A 19,892-nucleotide genomic window follows, 5' to 3' on the forward strand; every position below is an offset into this window, starting at 1 on the left:
AGACCATGGTACTCACGGCCAGGGCGGTGGAGTAGGAGTTGAAGATGTTGAGGCGGAACTCCTTCAGAGCCTTCTTGAAGACCACGTCCACCAAGGTGTCTTTTTTACTATCCTCTGAGTCCAGGTCGTTTATCTGGGTGGGACAACAGGTGTGATTTCGACCATTGCACTTTAGAACACACAGTGTTTGTGAGGGCGTGTTTGTCTCGACCTGCCCCCCCGCCTGTGTACCTTCTTCATGAGGAAGTCATTCATGCTCCGGTAGTCGTGGGCGCTGGTGAGGATGTGCAGTTCATCGTTCTGCCACTGGGCGGGCTCTAGGGCTGCGCTGCTGATCTTGACGCTGCGTCGCCGCCTCACTCTGGGAGAGGGCTCCTTGTTCTCCTTGGACTCCCGTCCCCTTGTCAGCGACAGGTCAGGGCTGCGGGGGGGAGACTCTGTCCCAGGGAGAGACACAGTTAGAAAGACACCGGGTTGCTGAGGAGAAGACAACCGTTTTGGCTTTCTGTTCTGTTTTGTGTAGTGTTACAATCGTGCACACACACACACAAACACACACACACAGTTTTACCGGTTTTGTCACTGCAGTCTCCATGGGTGGACTCGGTCCTGCTGGCCTGTTTCTTCTCTCTGGACAGCTTCTTCTCAGAGTGCCTGGCTTTGCCCCAGAAACGCCCCATTTTTGCTCGCACCCTGCTGAAATGCACAGCCAACGCCACACACAATCTGCTTAGAACACAACTATAGCTTTTTTAGGTTGGCCTGGTTCACATGAACTACTGTGCTGGCAGGGATTGACCAGGGTGTCAATATAAATAACAGTTTCTTAAACCGAACTGCCCGGTAAAAAGATAACATTCTTTACAGGACGGTTTCAGCAACTGGTGTAAAATGGGTACTAGCGTGTACTAATACAATAAGATCTTAATTTGTGCTAGAATGAATGTAATCTTATAAATATAAAAAATATAATATTAATATGCAACCTTTGATACCTTTGTACCTATTAAATAGGAGGAGACAGGGAGGGTAGGAGGAGACCCGGGTGGGTAGGAGGAGACCCGGGTGGGTAGGAGGAGACCCGGGTGGGTAGGAGGAGACCAGGGAGGGTAGGAGGAGACCAGGGAGGGTAGGAGGAGACCAGGGAGGGTAGGAGGAGACCAGGGAGGGTAGGAGGAGACCCGGGAGGGTAGGAGGAGACAGGCAGGGTAGTAGATGGTACTGTATCTACCTCCCGTCCTGAACAGATGTTTTCCCAATTGCTGCAACCTTGCCCAGGTCCCCCGAAGACATTGTTTTGTGGATCTTCTTCTGCTGGTCCTTGTGAGAAGCCTGAAACAATGGACATTTAAGGAATGGCAAGGTAAGTCTTCAAACCAGACATGTGGAGACGGAATATCTTCAGTGTTTGTTGATTGTGCATCAATTTCATGCTATTTCTCATGTCTTTGAGTCCTATTCTGAAGAGATACAGTATGAACATACATCATCCTGTACAGGGCAGTGCAATATTAAACTTCAATGCAAGACCACAAATTAACCTGCGCGTGCGTGTTCATATTGCATCCCTCATTCATTCTGCACAACAGCTAACAGTCTACAAGCATTACCATAAGCACATTAGCATAGTGACACATTAGCATAGTGACAGACATGCGGAAAGACATACTAACATACACAGTTCACATATGTGCACCGAAAATGTTCTTGAAACAAGATGTGATGTGAGTGGGAGAGTAAAGGAGCTCATGCTCAGAAACCCTTCTAAAGGAAGGCGTGAGACAGTATTAAAATGGTGTGTCAATGAAGGGTTAGAGAATCTACCAAGCACCACCGACGTCTCACTAACAGTCAGACTGGATCTGGGTGTGATTACCACATAGACCAACACGGACCCAAATCCATACTGCGACAAATCGCCTGATTGATGCGACAGTGAAAAATAGAACGATGCATTACGTTAATATGCACCACCAATTTTATTACCTTTCATAACTGCCTGTGCATTCATCTAGTCGCCTACCCCTTACCATAACCAATAGCATAACTGCTGGTCTACATTTATTTTCCTCTGAAACAGCTGGTGTCTTCGTCCTTTAAGCTTGAGAAATGTTGGTGGTGTTTTATTACCTCTGGGGTGATAAACCCACATGTATCTCAATAGCCTATACTAGAGAAATATGCATTTTGAAAAGACGGAACTTTGTCAAATGCAATGATTGTTTATGAAACAATCAATGCCTACAACAAATTAGAAGTAGTACTTTCTGTCATAGCAAATGGTCAGGGGTTACAACACTGTCAGAGTAAATAGACTAAACGCAAATTGGCCATAACTAAGCCAGCAAAAATATGTATACGTATCATCTGCGGGAAAGCATAAGGTTGAGAAGTATTACAAATTTCTGGTGCAGGCTCAAGTGTTTAGGCTAAAGTCTTTTTGTCCCCCCCCCCCATTCGGCGAATCAGAGGTGGGTCAAGGAAAAAGCTGATAGTGCAGAAACATGTTTTCTAACTAGTAGTTCAAAACTGAACCGAGTTGGGATGCTAGTTCAGAGTTGTTAGTCAGGTTAAAAGTGTCCTCTCCAGCTAGTGAGCTTCCCAGAGTGAAAACAAATGGACTAAGCGTTCTGGAGGAGGACGGGGACGAGAGAAGTGGCTTGAACCCCGTTTGGTCCGTTTACCATTTCGGAGTCACTGTGAAAGGCTGGCTCTGTGTCGCCCTCAGGTTCGGTCAAGGGGGACGGTGAGAGGAGGGGCAACGTGCGGGACTGGGCGGGGGTGTAGTAAGAGTCGTCATCGTCATCGTCCGACTGGCCCGCCCCCTCGGAGTTACAGCGGGTCAGGAAGTCGGAGCGGGTCCGAGACATACGGGCTTTCTTTTTGGGCCGATGCCGGCTCACCTGCTCAACCACACACACACACCAGAACACGTCAAGGGTCTGGGTATGTGATGGGAGACTGGCGTGTGTGTATGTGCGGTTATCACGTGAAGACACATTGGCGCTCTGATTAAGACACATTGGCGCTCTGATTGACACACATACACAAGACACGGAACTTGAACAAGCACACACTCTCACACGTACAATCCCCTGCTTGGTGCAACCCACCTCTTTGCCTCGCTGTCCAGCAGTGGCTCTAAGGCTCGAGGCCAAGGACCGCTCCTTGTTCACCAGGTCCTTATCGGACCTACAGCACATTCAGAAAACCAATCAGTTACAAATGACATGAGTCTCGATTAACTGTAAAGCAAAGCAAAACTACGTCAAAGCTTTGACACTTTGAATGAGAATCAACGTTACAGCCAATGTTTCTGGAAGTATGACACTCACTTAGAGAAGGGCAGTTTGCGTCGGGGGGAAAAGGAAGTGTTGGTCGGGGGTTTTTCAGTCATGCTGACTGTGATGGTCTGCGACGGGGACTTCTTCTGTGGTGCTCTGGCTGCAGCTCCCCTGCCTTCCAGGATACTGTTGATGGAGACCCAGTGGTCCTGCGCTGGACTACCAGCCTTCCTCTCCCCCTGGCTGAGTACTACTTCTCCTGACTGGGCCTTGGGCTCCAGGACTATTTGGATGTCTACCTCGGAAGGACAAAGGTCATGGGCAGAGCCGGAGGAAGGGGCTAAGCTGGAACAGTCAAGCCTGACTGAATCTTTCTGAGGCTGCGTGGCGACGCTGTGCGCCTGGGCCGTTTCTGATATTTCCAGGCCGGCGATTGGTGTAATGCCGGAGGTGTTCACACCCAAGTGGAGTGCACTGTCCTGGGCGTGCACCGCCCTCAGCTCTTCTTCGTCGAGTGGGGTCTCCTTCTGCATGCTGATGAAGACAACCACGGGTCGCCGCGTGGTGGACGGTCGCCCCTCCTTCAGCCGGCCGGGGCTCTCTGTCTTGCTGCATCGGTCCTCAGAGGGGATGTAGAAGGTAGCTTGGGGAGACAGCACCTCCTTTACAGGGGAAGGCAACATAGGCGGTGGCACCTCCATCCTGAGGCTTGGATCTGTGTCGTTTTCCGCACCCTGGTCCGCCAGCAACCTGGCCTCCCGGGAGACGTGAAGCGAATCATCTTGGGACGAAGTCTGGAGCGGTGTGGCCTGTGTACCACCATTGGGTGAGGAGGGCGGAAGGGGTTGGTGGCCATCCAGGGGACAGGGGGCGCTGTCCGAACAGGGACGTACTGGGGTCTTCTCTTGCAGGGGCCCAACCGTGCTGTGGGTTCGCACCTTGAGCAGCTCCAAACTGAACTGGGCCTGCTCCAGCTCTCTCATGCGCCGGTTCTGACGCTTGGCCCGCGTCTTGAGGCTAGTGGGCTCCTCGATACCCTGGCTCCTCTCACTCTCTCCTTCCTCCTCGTCTTCGTCCACGGAACGCTTCGGCTCCTTCTGGTCTTCATTGGCCCAGACCGTGGACATGACTCGGATGTCACGATCACAGGTGATCTCAAGGAAATGGTTCTCTGTGGTGTCCTTATCAAGGTCCACAATCCCCTCTGCCTCTTCTTCGTTGGTAGGAAAGCTTTGTCCGTTAAACTTTTCATGAACACACTGCTCTTTTAGCGCTCTGATCCTGTAGGAGTCAAATTGTAAGCAAACAGCACTTTTAAAACAAACTCCACCATTATTCATCCACTAAGGCAAAGGCTTATTTCTTGGAGCAATTAGATGAGAAGGCTTTTGTTCTAGCCCAGCATTAAAACATGCACATTGTGTTTTTCTTTTAACCAACTGCATATAAAGTGCCAGTCAAAAGAGCTACTACATGATTCTGTGTGGTATGTCATAGTTTTGATGTCTTCCGTATAATTCTACAATGGGAAAATAGCAAAAATCTAAAAATGCCCTGAGGGGTAGGAGTGTTTTGACTGGTACTGTATAGGAATCAGGGGTTTGAGTGATGTATGCTGAGAATAGAAATCTTCAATGACCTTCTTGATACAGACTCCTGACAATATAGTTTTTATCACTTCTAGTTACCTCAGGCGTGTCAGGTAGCCTCTGACCGCTGCCTGTAGCAGTGTAACTGCATCGCGTGTCCTACAGTAGTGAGCTCGCTCTCTGTAGGTCCGCCAGGCTGTCTGAACCGTAATGGCCGCCATAGCCCTGCGCTGGCTCCAGTTTCTCCAGCTCCTCTGTATTATCAAGGCAGACTCCCGCCACTGTAGGAAGCGCCTGCGCTCCCTGTAACGCCTCCATGCCGACTGCAGGCACACTGCTGCCTCCTCCTGGACGGCTGGGTCCATGGCGCTCTCTGATTGTCTGAGTAGGCATCTCCGCCACCACACCTATGAAAATAATGTATTTGAATATTTTGTTTCCATATGCAAAAAAAGCTTGATATCAAAATCCCATGAAAGAAGTGACGACAAAAAAAAAAACAGTGCTTGACAGTGCAAAAATAAATTGCTGTCAAAAACCATGCTGACAACTTCTCTCTACAGTTCTCAACTCAACTGATAATGTTTGTTCCTTGGAGTGTGGAAATTGAAATTAAGCAAAACAGCTAGTGAACAAGATCCATTTAACATTTCCTGGGAAAATCCTTCCAGTTTTAGCAGTAGGCCATATTTATAGACTGAATGAAACTTTTTTTTATTTTTTTATCACTTTGTGATACTAATCCAATTCTCAGTTGTGGTTTATTTGTCCAAGGCAATAGCTGTCTTCAAGCGAATTGGAAACAGTGCTGATCTGGAAAACATGAACGTTATTTTTCCCACCAGTTGACAAGTTCGTGTAATCATTCTTTTCCAATTATTCCACTAAAAATAATTATTTTCCAATTATTCCAGTTAACAATATTGGTCCATGTGCTGCATAGTTGTGAGCTGATTAGATTTGTTTTTGTTCAGTCTAACAATGATTTGATGGTCTGACTGACTCTTTTATAGCCAAGTATAGCTTCCAAAAACAATATGGAAGCCACTACTTTTTATGGGTGGAATGTTCAGAGGGAGAAGTGTTGAGGTTCTCAAAAGGTTACGACTGGCTTCTGGCCTGGGTCACTGTACAAGTCCAACACCATTTCCTACATTCCTTCCGGAGTTAATCAACAGGACAAACTCCTAAAAAGTATAGAAAAATCTAAAAAACTATTTTCCAGATTGACTTAAAAGCAATTACAATTGCATGACTTGCACAGAGCACAAGAACAGATTAGAACCAGTGTCATTCAGGCAACTGTACCATCGCTGTAGCTGCCAGGCTATCTGCCGCCCCAATTAAAAAGCAAGTGTACACTGGTCAGTCATCCCAATAATGGTTTCATTTGCTCTCAAAAAGTTTTTTTATGCTTGGGTGTTGGACACCGGGCTGAGTCTGACACCCGGACGGACAAGGCCGTCCTTCTCACCTGGATGACATCAGTGGCCTGTTTCATGGTGATGAAGTGTTTTCTCTCCAGGCGGGCCCGGAAGCGCCGCTGAAGTGTGACAATGCGCCGGAGCACCTCAGTGTGGAGTAGGGCCTGCAGACGCTGACGCTCTGCCTCGCGCAGGAACACCTGCAGTACAGAGAGGAGACCCGGCAGGGGGGAGGGGCAGTCAGTGACACACCCACAAAGGGGTGGACACACCCATGTATTTCGATGGGAACAGAACGGCCGCAATGAAAATATGTATTCAGGTACCTAAGTTCTAAGTGAGATTTGGCTTTCGCTTTCAACCCTACCCTTGTGAATTGGAGGCACATACCAGCTGTACTTACTCCAACATGTTCTGGGGGCAGAAGAAATGTGATTGGGTCAGGCGAACATCCAATTAAAATGGAGCAGGTGGTACTTATAAACATTTCAAGCTGGATTGAAAGAGCAAGTGAATGTTATCTAGACCAAAACTTCACTACTGAATTTTAACTACATTATATTACATTTAGCACGTAATCAAGTAATGTTCATTATTATTAACTCTTTCGCAGACATTAGCAGAATTGTGTGCATCTTGATGTAATTAGAAGAGTTGAGCCTCTCCCTTTTGAATAATTGTTCGCCTGTACCAATCACATTTCTTTCTGCTCTCAGAACATGTTTGCGTGAGTAAAACTGGTATGTGCAAATTGCCCAGGTGCTGGGGACTGCCACTATGATTGCCCCTGGAGCAATTAGGGTTACCTGGCTTACGTGAGTGAGTTCGAGACAGAAGGGCCGTTCGAGACAGAAGGGCCGTTCGAGACAGAAGGGCCGTTCGAGACAGAAGGGCCGTTCGAGACAGAAGGGCCGTTCGAGACAGAAGGGCCGTTCGAGACAGAAGGGCCGTTCGAGACAGAAGGGCCGTTCGAGACAGAAGGGCTGCGTACCATTGTGTTGCCCACTTGATAACCAGCCGGAGCCAGGTGAACCTGACGAAAGAACTCCCTGATGCCAGATTTGGTTGGTCTAGTGTTGTCTGCCAAGAGTACACGGAAGTGACGCACAAAGTCCTGCAAATGAAAAAACGACATTAAAGATGCATTCTGTGATTTTATTGACACTGAGAAATGTTGTGCTATTGTACTATGGTGTCTGTGCTGTAATCTGGTTAGTATGAAGCCCAACCTGGAAGGTGTATTTGATGGCGTATCCTGATTGGCGGATGCGGACCGTCTCCAACATGCCTGTGTACCTCAGCTGTCTAAGCACTAGAGCATCGTTGAAACGCAGTGGGAGCTGAGAGAGAGGAAGTGAGAGTGAGTAGAAAGAATGTGGGGAGACAGAGTTACAATAAAAAAAGAGAATGAATTCCCAAACAGTAAATCTTGTATAACTGTCATTTCCTCGTTCAGCAGAGCTTGACAGCGGTTACAACTAACCAAACGGAGACAGCTTTAAGTGCAGCCGGTGTTCGATGAACATACCTTATCGGCGTTGGAGCGGATACATTTGACAAAGTAGGGCTCCGACTGACCAAGTGTCTCCATCAGCTTGTTCAGTGAGGCCTTCACGCAGCAAAACAGACCGTTAGCATTAGCCCATTATAGGAGTAGTATCATTAGCATCCCATTACATCTCCTAGTCAACCTCTCAGAAACACAGCGCATGAACAATGCATTGCACATGTCATTTCTATTTGTTATGGTAGACGCATGAACCCTTCTAAATTCATGCCTCTATGCTTGACCCTAGTCTGCAACGTGTGTTGTGAGTCCGTCCGGTTCCCTAAGACCTACACAAGCAGGCGACATTTGCGAGGCCAGTGATGTCGTTTGTTGAGGCTGGAAAAAAAGACAGCCTGACACGAGGGGGCGAGAAGAGGGATGGAGTCTCACCTGAAACTGGGCACTGATGCTGGGCGGTTTCTTCTTCTTGTGTAGGTGGAGGAGAGACTTTGTGATGCGATCGTGGAGGGTCACGCTGCTCAGGTACCTCAGAGACTTGATATCCAACAGGTGCTGCCGAGAGAGAGGAAAAGTCACAGTTCATTCCCATTCTTTGCAATATAAACGGACTGCTATGGACCATCTATATTTTTCTTCATAAATGTAAGTTGTTTCAGTGCAATCCTGTTATCCTTGGACTGTCCTTGTAGGTTAGATTGTATATTATGTAGAAGCCAGGAAGAAGTTCTTCCCGTTTTTACAGAGCACTTACCTTTGGTAGGCTGGGCTTGGACTTATAATTTTTGTTCCGCCTGTGGGGAAGAGAATGTCTGTCAGACATACCATGCAATAGAAAGAACATACATTATTGACCATGGCTTGAGCACATCCTCTCCATGGATTTTGAATATGCTTTGAGCGAGTTTATTGATGGTCAGACATCCTCTGCTCTTCCCAGCAGAATCACAACATGAAGACTCACTGACCATCAATTAAACTGACCTTGACCATGATTTCCTATCTATTTATTTAGCACCCCCCAACAGAAGAGGCTGCAGCACCCCTACTCCCCGTGGTTATAGGTTCCTTTTTCAGATGTGATTCAGATATAAACATTCACCAAAGAGACAGTCCAAAAAAGATCATATTCGTTTGCAAAAGACCTATCCCTACTGCAGTGTTTTTTGCTTAAAAAAAAATAATCTTAAAGAAGATGAGAAATTTTGTAGACAATACAACTGAGAATAGCTTTTAAAAATATATTTTCATAAGGGCATAACCCTGGGTTATTATTGAGTCCGACATGCAGGCTACTATAGGACATTTTCTGAATAGGCAAAACCACACACACAGGCAAAAAAATTTTACCTAATCAAAGCCAAGTCAACACCCATAGCATTTTTATCCATTCCTTAAAATATATATAATTTTAAAACAGTCATACCTCGAGATATCAAAAAGGTATAAGCTACATTATAACAAAATGACTTCACATGGAATGAAGGGGAAGACAATGAAGACTAAATGAAGACAAAAAATTCATACATGCAGCTTGTCCATAGCATGTACATCAGAGAAAAATATTGTTTAACAAATGACCATGTCAGGTTGGAGGATTAAATGCTGCTTTGTCTATTTGACATTTGATTGGTAGATAATGCCTGAATGTGTGCCAATTGCAGATGTGTAATTCATTAATAGGAAGAGACAACAATATTTTTAAAAGAAGACCTACAAAATGATTTGTGCTCAGTTGACCTTGCTTCAAAGATTCCTATCGATACTCAGCCCTGCACTCTCCTGCACATCTGAGTGCTGCTACAGCATTAAAGCCAGTTGGAAAGAGGAGATGTAGACAGTCACGCAGCTGAGCCATTCTGCCAGAACCGGGCCGGAATTCTAACTCACAGAGCCAATGGGGGCCCTGACAGTGGTTTGAGACCTAAGTCCAGACTCACATGAGGATGCCCTGGGCTCTCTCCAGGAGCTTGCTGCTAGTGGAGTTTACGAAGATGCCGTCTTCGAACTCGGAGCTGGAGGAGGCCAGGCGACTTTGAATGGAACTACGTCCGTTGCAGCTCACGCCATAAACATCCCTAGACAGATGGAGCGACAGGGCGAGTAAATCGCAGGTCATTACAAAGTACGAGTGCTTTGAGTGTCCCAGATTAAATGGGATTGCACAGTACGTACCTGGCCGACTTTTCATTCAGTGTGTTGGCGCCCTGGAGGTCTGACAGGGGGCTACGAGGAGCTTTTCTAGAGATACCTGTAGACGATGGACAAGAACACGCAGAGAGGGAGGGAGAGGAAGGCACAAAGTGTTGGAGAAAAAGTGAGAGAAATAGAGGAAGACAAAGAAATATAATCACATAAAACCAAACATTTACAATGAATGTTTCTGTATCATTTCTCACTCCACATGGCAACTCTGTCAGACAGCTGTATTGCATTGTGTGATTAAAGGCTGAGCCCTCCGCCGCCCCCCACTGCCCCCCTCCCTCGAAACTAAAGGCCCGATGAAGGCCGATACCAGCCTTCGCTCGCTCCCCCACGACTCTCTTTCTTAATGGACTTTGATTTCCCAGCTGGTCTCCTCCTGTCATGCTTGGAAAGGCCAGATAATGTGAATGAGCTTTCAGCTCCAGAGTTCCCCACCAAGTGGAAGGCAGGGACTGTATTTACCGGTGAACACGGAATGCTCAGGCACCTGGCTTTCTACGCGGGTCCTCGCTGAAGGAATACACTCGCAACCTCATTACCAAACGGCGATGTGAACTGAGTAAGAACAGCAGGGTGGATTGGTCTTGAAGAGACGCTAAAAGTATGCCCGTAGATTATTTGAGTTAAGCTGTGTGCTTTAAAGGGAAACTGTATCCGGCCCAGGACTGTCCATGGTGACGTTCACTCAGAGATCACGATTTATCTGAGACTCTTGTGAGGTCAAGTCTACGATGGTAGCATTAGCCCAGGACAGGCTACTGTGAGTGTCTCTGAACAGCACCGGAGGACATCAGGAGGGAACGGAACAAGCTGGTTTGAAGGAACTGTAACTCATAGTGCTTATTCCTAAGACTAAAGTGTGTGTGTGTGTAATACGGGCATGTGAGTGGTCATGCTTTAGAAACTGCTTCATTCCGATGACCATTCCAGGACAAATACCTCACTACAGCCTAATCAGTCTCCAACTCAAAGTTTCAATGTTATTACTGAAAACAATGTATTTTGCTTGTCAAGGCTGAAAATAGTAGGCAACCTGTTTATCTTTTATTTCATGGTGATTTGATCCCTGTGGAGTTGAGGATTGGTTTGCTCAAACTCCCTATTAGGGACATGGATTGGGTTACATTTTGAATGATTAAAACAGTGGTAAATATCACATTGTCCAGTGAGAATTCTCTTCCTTATTCACATGCCCAGAGTGAGGTGGGCAGCAGAGAGAACTGGGACTTTCTTAGGAGATTCTTACTGTATTTCTCATCTTTGCATCTCTGCAGGATCTCCAGGCTCCTCTGGTGCACAGGGTGGTGGAGGAAGCTGAAGGTGTCCATGCTCTTGACAATACAGGGTACAGCAACGTCATTCCCTGCACAACAGACACAGAGAGGGCAGGAGAGAGAGAGAGGGGGGGGGGCAAAATTGTACGTGTTAAGTTAGTAAAGTGTTTGACAGCCAACCATGTAAATGGATAGGGCCAAAGCCTAATGTGGAAGCTCAGCATGCGATAATGGGGAAAATGTGACAACCCCAGGCATCATCAGTGGTGGGAACCTGACTTACAGCCCTCAACCTCTGGAACGCATCGAGATGCCGCATGGCCTTTTCTGGGTACAAAAATGCACATTCGAACAACTCCCCAAGACGAGGGGGGGGGAGGTCGTCGTGGTGAAGAATAATGGAAAAGACTGGTGTTAGGGGGTTGTGAAGTCAAGCTCGTCTAATGGAGGCGAACATTCTGGAGACACATTATGCGGCAGGGAAAAAAACATATTTCCACCCCCAACCCTGGAGCCAAGCAACACATTGGAGTAGTTCCTATTTCTGACAGCCAACTGAGAGTTACATGCTGTACTGTGGTGGCTCTGGTGGAAGACAACTCACAACACCAGAGGAATCCAAGTATTCACTCTAAAAGAGAGGTGTGTGTGTGTGCTTGAGCGAGCATGTTTATATGTTTTGGTATGTTTGTGTTTCAGGGATTAGACAGGTGCTCTGTGGTTGTTTCAGTATGTTTTTTTACATATGAGTGTGTGCACGTGTGTGTACGTTTTATCCTGAGCTTGAATAACTTTATAGGTGTGGGTGTGTATGCTTGAGGATGTTTATACATGTGTGTGTGTGCTCGAAGATGTTTCTAAATGTGTTTGAGTGAGTACATACGAGCGCGTCGGTTCGCGTGTGTGTTTGAGTGAGTGCACACCGTTGTATTCATCTGTGTAGTCATCCATGACTCTTACCAGTTTTTTTGTCAGTGTGTCTCCTCCCGGCCTCCCTGAAGGCCACCATGGCCCGGAAGTAGGCCCTGAGGACGGCCCAGCGGAACGTGGCCACGGGATCGATGCCCATCAGGCCACAGATGAAGGCGTTCTTACTGCTCTTCAGGAGGGCCACGATGTCCGGACGCATGTGGTCTGTGTTCTTCTCTCTGAAGTCCTGTAGAAGACGTATGCTGATAAGTTCCACCAACTGAACCACGCACACACACATATACAGTATTTCTAGACCATAGACAGAGCTACACTATACAGTGGAATCACATTTACATATTCTGAAGTTAATTGTTAGCATCTATAAATTGAACACCTTGGTAACCGTATTTTATGTACCAGCTGATAAACCTGTGAACTGGACTACTAATAACCCTGGTTATGGACGGGGAGTTGAACTGGACTACTAATAACCCTGATTATGGACGGGGAGTTGAACTGGACTACTAATAACCCTGATTATGGTCGGGGAGTTGAACTGGACTACTAATAACCCTGATTATGGTCGGGGAGTTGAACTGGACTACTAATAACCCTGATTATGGACGGGGAGTTGAACTGGACTACTAATAACCCTGATTATGGATGGGGAGTTGAACTGGACTACTAATAACCCTGATTATGGACGGGGAGTTGAACAGGACTACTAATAACCCTGATTATGGACGGGGAGTTGAACTGGACTACTAATAACCCTGATTATGGACGGGGAGTTGAACTGGACTACTAATAACCCTGATTATGGACGGGGAGTTGAACTGGACTACTAATAACCCTGATTATGGACGGGGAGTTGAACTGGACTACTAATAACCCTGATTATGGACGGGGAGTTGAACTGGACTACTATGACCCCGCAATTAACTGCCCTTTATGTGGGAGAAATATGACACCAGTGTGGTATTAAATAAGGTTACAAGCTTGAAACCAAAACTGAATGTAAATGAATATCTAACACGTGTTTTCATGTTTCATTTCATTGTGCAAGAGAATGCAAGGTTCTTCACTAGAAAATGCTTAAAAAACAGAGAGCTATAATATGTAGTACAAACACATCCGTTTAATTGATTTAACACAGACATGAAACCATTGCATTAACTATCCCTCTGTCATTGTTTTTACACAAATGGCTTTCTATTTGCCAGCTTTGTTCATGTTCAACTCTTACTAAAACATTAAATGTTTCTGACAGAGCATTCACTTGCAACTAGACATTAGCATATTAGAAAGCTATTGTGGGTCATAGAATGAAATGAAGCAGTCCCAGATCTTTGGGAGGGACAAGTCAGGAATTGCCCCACAAATATAATCGTTGACCCCCAGTTTTGTCCCCATATGAACACTGCAAAAGGTATATATGAATTTGATGTCTCCCCATGGATAAAAAAAGCCCCCTTAGTAATTTCATCATTGAGCCGGGCCTGAAATGAAGTATTAGATTGTAAAGTATAGTTTTCCCTTCACTGTACAGCTAATTACATTGAGGTTATATCCCTCACTTTTTCCATCAAAATGCAGAAGTGAAGTTGGTTGCGAATCTGATTCAAATTGCAAAGCTGGTTGTGGAATAAGTGGACTACTGCTCCATACAATCGGTATGTATACCTTCTCAATGACAAGCCTGACAAATGATTCGTAGAAGGATGGACGCTCAGGGCGAATAACTGCACATTGAATGCATTTGGACTACTTTTCTCTGGAGGGTACTAGTACATGTGACAATACTATCTCTGTCACTGGATAACTAAGTGTTTGATTTACTAGATGCCCAGCAGCACACAGAGTCTAGCGTCAAGGCAAAGAGTCAACAAAACCAGTGTCTGCCTCTGAAGACATTAAAACAAACACGAGTGAAACGTGTTGTAGCTGAGTGAAGCGTGTTGTAGCTGAGTGAAGCGTGTTGTAGCTGAGTGAGGACTTGGATTGAAGCGTGATGTAGCTGAGTGAGGACTTGGATTGAAGCGTGATGTAGCTGAGTGAGGACTTGGATTGAAGCGTGATGTAGCTGAGTGAGGACTTGGATTGAAGCGTGTTGTAGCTGAGTGAGGACTTGGATTGAAGCGTGTTGTAGCTGAGTGAGGACTTGGATTGAAGCGTGTTGTAGCTGAGTGAGGACTTGGATTGAAGCGTGTTGTAGCTGAGTGAGGACTTGGATTGAAGCGTGTTGTAGCTGAGTGAGGACTTGGATTGAAGCGTGTTGTAGCTGAGTGAGGACTTGGATTGAAGCGTGTTGTAGCTGAGTGAGGACTTGGATTGAAGCGTGTTGAAGCTGAGTGAGGACTTGGATTGAAATGTGTTGTAGCTAAGTGAGGACTTGGATTGGAGATCTTTTTGTTGTGAAATTGCATAAGCAGTCTTTTACCTTGACGCCGTACTTGACCTTTCCGGCGTAGTGGCGGATTATGAAGGCAGGCTCCATGACTGCCGGGAATTCGATATAGCTGTTCCCCTCATGCTGCCGCTTGAACTTGTCCAGCAGAGTTTGGTTAGATGCCTGGGGGAAACTAAAAGGACAGAGGAAGAGGGGGTAATTCAATCTGAATGGCCGCACACCCACAAGATGTCAGGCAAAAGACAGATCTGTAGCCATCGCCTGGTTTTAAAAGAGTTAATTCATTAATTATTTAGGATATTGTGATGGGTGGCCTTCTACAGCAACTGAAGACATCACTTTGTCTTGAGAACATACAAGAAGAAACTTTGATCTCAAACTGTATATACCCAAACATTTAGACCTAATACAGAGTCCACCAGTACTTTGTTGTGTCAGCTTTTCTCCCACGCACATTGCTGCAAATGTTCTCCTATTACTTAAAGCAAATGGAGCGAGCTATGGGATTCCTCTACTCTGTATAAAGTGCTGTGGTTCCTTAAAGCAACACTCCTCACCACTCAGTAAAATATGCCGGGGGGGACTATGACATATGCTGCTTCCCACTGGGGTCGGACAACTAGCCTCAAGGACCTGTTATGGATGTATTAAGCATCAGTAGACCCCCCGAAAACAACTGCAATCCTTGAGAGAGTCTTAAAGAGGCCGCAAGCTAGCTACAGCTAACTATGAATGATTAAGTCCTAAATGGTTTTCTGGGGTGCTTCGTAATCATTAGCATCTCGCTCCTTGGTGCAATGGAATGAATCACAAGAGGCCCCTTAAAATCCCTATTTGACCTTGTGGCTCTGGGAAAGCAGTCCAAACAGTCCCACTGCTTTTCCATCTACTTGTTATTACATCCAGATGAGTGTTCAGGGCTAAGTGGCTAGCAGTGCTAATTGCTAGGTTAGCCATCTTAGGGTGGCTAATGCGGTCACTGTGGTCCTGTGTGTTTTTGTGTGATGTTGACTTTACTCTATTGGGGATTGTGCACTGGCCTGTGGAAGAGTTTTGATTGAAGAAAGAGTGCCGAGCAAGGTAGTCAAACATATGAGTTTGGTTTCATAGGTTTTATGCACGTCTAACGTTGTACTCAATTATTGTGCCTGTAATGAGCCTGTTGTATTCATCTTGTCTGTGCTCATGTAGGGTGACTGTCATTGAGGGATGTTCCAGCAATATAACCAACCGTCAATGAGTGTTGTTCCGTCTATATAACCAATCATCAATGATTGTTGGTCTGGCTATATAACCAACTGTCAATAAATGTTGGTCCAGCAATGTGGCCAACTTTATTGTACATTCACTATTTTCTATAGAAGTCCAACATAATATAGCCAACACATCGGCTACCACATTTTAGTCTGAGCCCTGCCTAATGATTCCCAAATACAATGTGAAACAGAGCCTGGGAAAAGCTTAGTGCAGATTGATGTCTTGGCTAAGAAAGTTCACCTCTAAATGTGGCAATGCAGAAAACTGCCTTGGGGTAGTGTTTCAACAAGGACATAGGCACAAAACCGCATGGAGGAAGGCTTTGACGGGATCAGCTCACGTACTTGCACTCTTCGTCCAGCAGGTGGAGCAGCGCGGTGGGCTTCTTGCTGATGAGATTGATGCAGGCTGTGTTGTCGATGTAGTCGATGTTGTGCCAGCTGATGCCCTCTGCCCTGTACTCCTCCTGTATGGACAACAACAGCAGTCGGGTGTCACAGCCAAACAGTGCCAGAGGTAAAGGTTGTCCATCACGCATTCACTACACATCATTTCCCCTTGGTGCATAACTAAAGACAGTGTATATGTATTAATGTAAATGTCAAAATCTGACGTTGGAATGCAATAGAGACCGCGATTGAACATGAAATCATGTTGGTAACCCTAACAAAGAATCAACTGCATTGAAACAGGCCAGACATCAAATTTCATCGCAGGCTACAAAGCGAAAGGCAAAAGCTATACAACAAAAGGTCAGTGGTGTGTCAAAGCGGGAGGATTCCTGTCAAAATGTGGGGACATAAAAATGTAAGGTCGCAAGGGAGACTGGAACGCCACATGCTTATGACACCTGGTTCCCAGCAGAGTTGGGGGATATAAGTGAGGCCAGTGGAGCGGGTCACGTTTGTTAGCTGGTGTTTTATGCTGCCTGAGCTGACTACTGAAGTATGAACCCAGAGCCCTATGGGAGTTGTTCTACAGTGCTGTGTGCACGCGCGAGCAAGTAGCCGTGCATTACTTTATTACAGTGACTATTCTGGAGCTTAACAGTGACGTATGAGTCCCCCAATCCAGCAACACGATTCACTCACCCAGGCCAGTATTATTCCATATTTGACCACCGCTGGTGTGTCAGACAATCACACAACAGAACATTCCAGGGATACCCAAATGGTAGACGACTGAAGCAGAAACATTCTTTCATGTGTGCGACTTGACATGCCTCCCCCTTATTACTAAAAATACTGTGCGGCAGGATAACTACAAAATACATTTTTTTGATTTGGTACAAGGGGAGAAATGTTGTTTTAGGATTTGGAGTAGTGGAAAAGGAAAACCCTGACCCATGAAGCCCAAATTAATAATTAGACTTTGCTTTTTAAAGGTAATTTTAAACAAAATGACAGAGACACAAGCAGACTACGCCCATTCTGTGGTAAATCTTGAAGCATTACTGTACTGGACATCATTGCCACAGTGCTCCTGTTTTAAAATTTCAATAAAGAGTCAACCTTTCCATTTTCAAATGTTCGATGACATCCTGATCTGGGACTTGACAACTCTACAGGGCACGGTCATCAAGGCCTAATCCTTCCTATATTACAGCATGGAATATTTTCTATCATGGCACTTCACGCTTTCTCTGTATTTCTCTTTGTTACCATGTCCCTCTCTCCCTCGCTGTCAGTCTCTACTGCTCTCTCAAGTCTCTCGCTCTGCCTCCCCCTCTCTCTGTCAGTCTCTCCCCAGTGTGTCTCTCTCTCCCTCCCCATTTCTCTCTCAGTGTCTCAGTCTGTCCCTCACTTTCCCCCGGTCTCACTCTGTATGCTCTGCCATATAGCGCTTGGCAGTCTGGCCCAGTATTAACGGGCTGGGCCGACGGGGCTCTCTCGTTACTGCGCAGTGAAAGGTTGGTTTATAGAGAAGTAGGCAGGAATCACTGGAGCTGTAGAAGGAGCAGGTCGGAATTATTTCTGCCCAAAGAAACGGCTATAAATAAAGCTATATTGTTCAGATTTTCTCTGTATAGCCTGATCTCTGATCAGTTTGTGCAGTCTTGCCAATTAGAGGATATATACTGTAGCGTAAATAGATCAGGTTATCAGTGTTCATGAGCGCAGATGATAAACTAAAATCTAATCAAGAGAGACCCCTGAAGCATTTTGACAATACGGTTAATGACAGGAAGCATCCAACACTAGGGACTAGTCCAAAGGATTAAAAGAACTGTGGTGCAGATTCAGGACCAAAAAATACTGACTGAATATGTCGACACCAATTCAGGCAACTGATCGCAATATGGATTTGAAATTATTGTGTGGGTGTGTGTGTGTTTGCGTGTGTGTGTGGTGGAATACAGTAAAAATTTCAAATATTACTAATTTTCTTCAAAATGGAATGCTTACATTACAGAATGCATGGTTTTATACTCTAATGGCAGTGAGATAAAAAAAATTTTTTTTTATGGAAGTCAATGGGACATTTTTGTCCACGAAGGTGTCAAGAGGGTGCAAAATTCATAAACAGAGTATGAAAGAGTTAAAGACATTGGATTGCAAAAAAATTTCTAAAAATAAGAGTTCTGCCAAAAAATCATGACCCTCGCTGCAACACAGACAAAATGATCCCCAAATCAAAAAAGATATGTGAGAAAAATTTACAAAAATGCCAGAAGGGCGCACAAGGGTTAAGATGGGTCATTATGACTAATATAGAGTGACGACGTACTGGTAAATCTCACTGACCGGAATAATCCGCTCCGGGGCTTGAACAAGTCAGTAACTGTAAATGTATTGAAGTCCTATCAAAAGGACAGCCTTTTTATGAGTCATGAAGTTCACAGGCTTGGCTGGGTATAGAAACTGATGAAGAAACCAATGTTCTTTGTGTTCAATGGACAGGCAGACTGAATGAGCACAGATGTTTTCCTCCAGTTAGTGGTTAGTCGATCTTAGGAGAGCAAGGTGGAGGATCTACTGTTTGCTTAGAGGCTGTGGTCATTGAAGCACAGATACTGCAGTAAATCACTTTTACACAGATGGAGTGAAAATTACAGAGCAATTGACACGGCAGTGTAAACATTGGAGTCGGACCACCTTTGGGAAGAGCATTTGGTGGGGACTATTTGGTTTGGCCCCTGTTCAAATGTAAACACGCGCTGCTGATAAGAGTAACTGATTGGTTGGCAAAGGTGAGAGCCTAATGTGGGGAAGTAGGGGGACTGGGACGCTTTCCCCCACGTTGACGCTGACTCCGGGTCAGTTGGGCATGTTGTCACCTTAATGTTTAAGGCTGAGATTTGGGTGGCAGGGTAGCTGATCCCAGAACTGTGCTCACGTGGAACTCTGACCCTGAGCGAGCGGTATGTAGCGTTTCCCCTTGACACAACGTCCGGGCTGCCATGCCCATGCTGAACTATTTAAACAAACAAATCAGTGAGAATCTGGAAACCCTTTCGCACGCGGCCTGGTACTCTACTTAACCTTCACAGTTTTGATTATAAAAGAAACTTCAATACCAAAAAAATAACTATGCCTGGCCAAACTTGCAGTTGAATTTATGATTAAAGCATAATATACTTGAGGCCCTTAAAGCTGCAATAGGGTTGATGTTTTCGGAGTGGATGCCTAAGTGGCAGTTTCACACCTACTAGTTGAAAACCACAAGGGATTGTGTCTGTACAGAACAGCAACCTACCGTCAATCTATAATAATACTCTGACAACTAATGGAACTCCGATAACAACTAATGGTACTCCGATAACAACTAATGGTACTCCGATAACAACTAATGGTACTCCGATAACAACTAATGGTACTCCGATAACAACTAATGGTACTCCGATAACAACTAATGGTACTCCGATAACAACTAATGGTACTCCGATAACAACTAATGGTACTCCGATAACAACTAATGGTACTCCGATAACAACTAATGGTACTCAGGTACAATGACAAGCTGCATGTCTTTTTTTAATAGGAGTTATCCTAATAAACAACAAAAGTCAAATGTTATGATAAAAGAAAGT

The 19,892-nt window shown here is 45.5% G+C and overlaps 1 protein-coding gene across 9 annotated transcripts in view; it reads right to left on the reverse strand.

Moving 5' to 3' along the window:
* Positions 1-19,892, reverse strand: part of myo9ab (myosin IXAb) — a 122,829-nt gene that overhangs the window by 12,325 nt on the left and 90,612 nt on the right. For 7 of the 9 annotated variants that reach the window (XM_010883943.5, XM_010883942.5, XM_010883941.5 and 4 more), the window contains 20 exons: positions 16,207-16,328; positions 14,636-14,777; positions 12,244-12,439; positions 11,256-11,372; positions 9,980-10,055; positions 9,745-9,882; positions 8,559-8,598; positions 8,237-8,359; positions 7,826-7,906; positions 7,527-7,637; positions 7,289-7,411; positions 6,348-6,497; positions 4,973-5,280; positions 3,336-4,565; positions 3,114-3,192; positions 2,685-2,903; positions 1,232-1,332; positions 572-696; positions 232-437; positions 17-133 (listed from right to left, as the gene is read on the reverse strand). In XM_010883943.5, the coding sequence (XP_010882245.2) occupies positions 17-133; positions 232-437; positions 572-696; positions 1,232-1,332; positions 2,685-2,903; positions 3,114-3,192; positions 3,336-4,565; positions 4,973-5,280; positions 6,348-6,497; positions 7,289-7,411; positions 7,527-7,637; positions 7,826-7,906; positions 8,237-8,359; positions 8,559-8,598; positions 9,745-9,882; positions 9,980-10,055; positions 11,256-11,372; positions 12,244-12,439; positions 14,636-14,777; positions 16,207-16,328 (3,804 nt within the window). The remainder of the gene's footprint in view (positions 1-16; positions 134-231; positions 438-571; positions 697-1,231; positions 1,333-2,684; positions 2,904-3,113; positions 3,193-3,335; positions 4,566-4,972; positions 5,281-6,347; positions 6,498-7,288; positions 7,412-7,526; positions 7,638-7,825; positions 7,907-8,236; positions 8,360-8,558; positions 8,599-9,744; positions 9,883-9,979; positions 10,056-11,255; positions 11,373-12,243; positions 12,440-14,635; positions 14,778-16,206; positions 16,329-19,892) is intronic. The other 2 variants (XM_010883937.5, XM_010883944.5) reach the window with 2 other exon arrangements.

The sequence above is a fragment of the Esox lucius genome, chromosome 19 (assembly GCF_011004845.1).
Source record: "Esox lucius isolate fEsoLuc1 chromosome 19, fEsoLuc1.pri, whole genome shotgun sequence".
Lineage (NCBI taxonomy): Eukaryota > Metazoa > Chordata > Actinopteri > Esociformes > Esocidae > Esox > Esox lucius.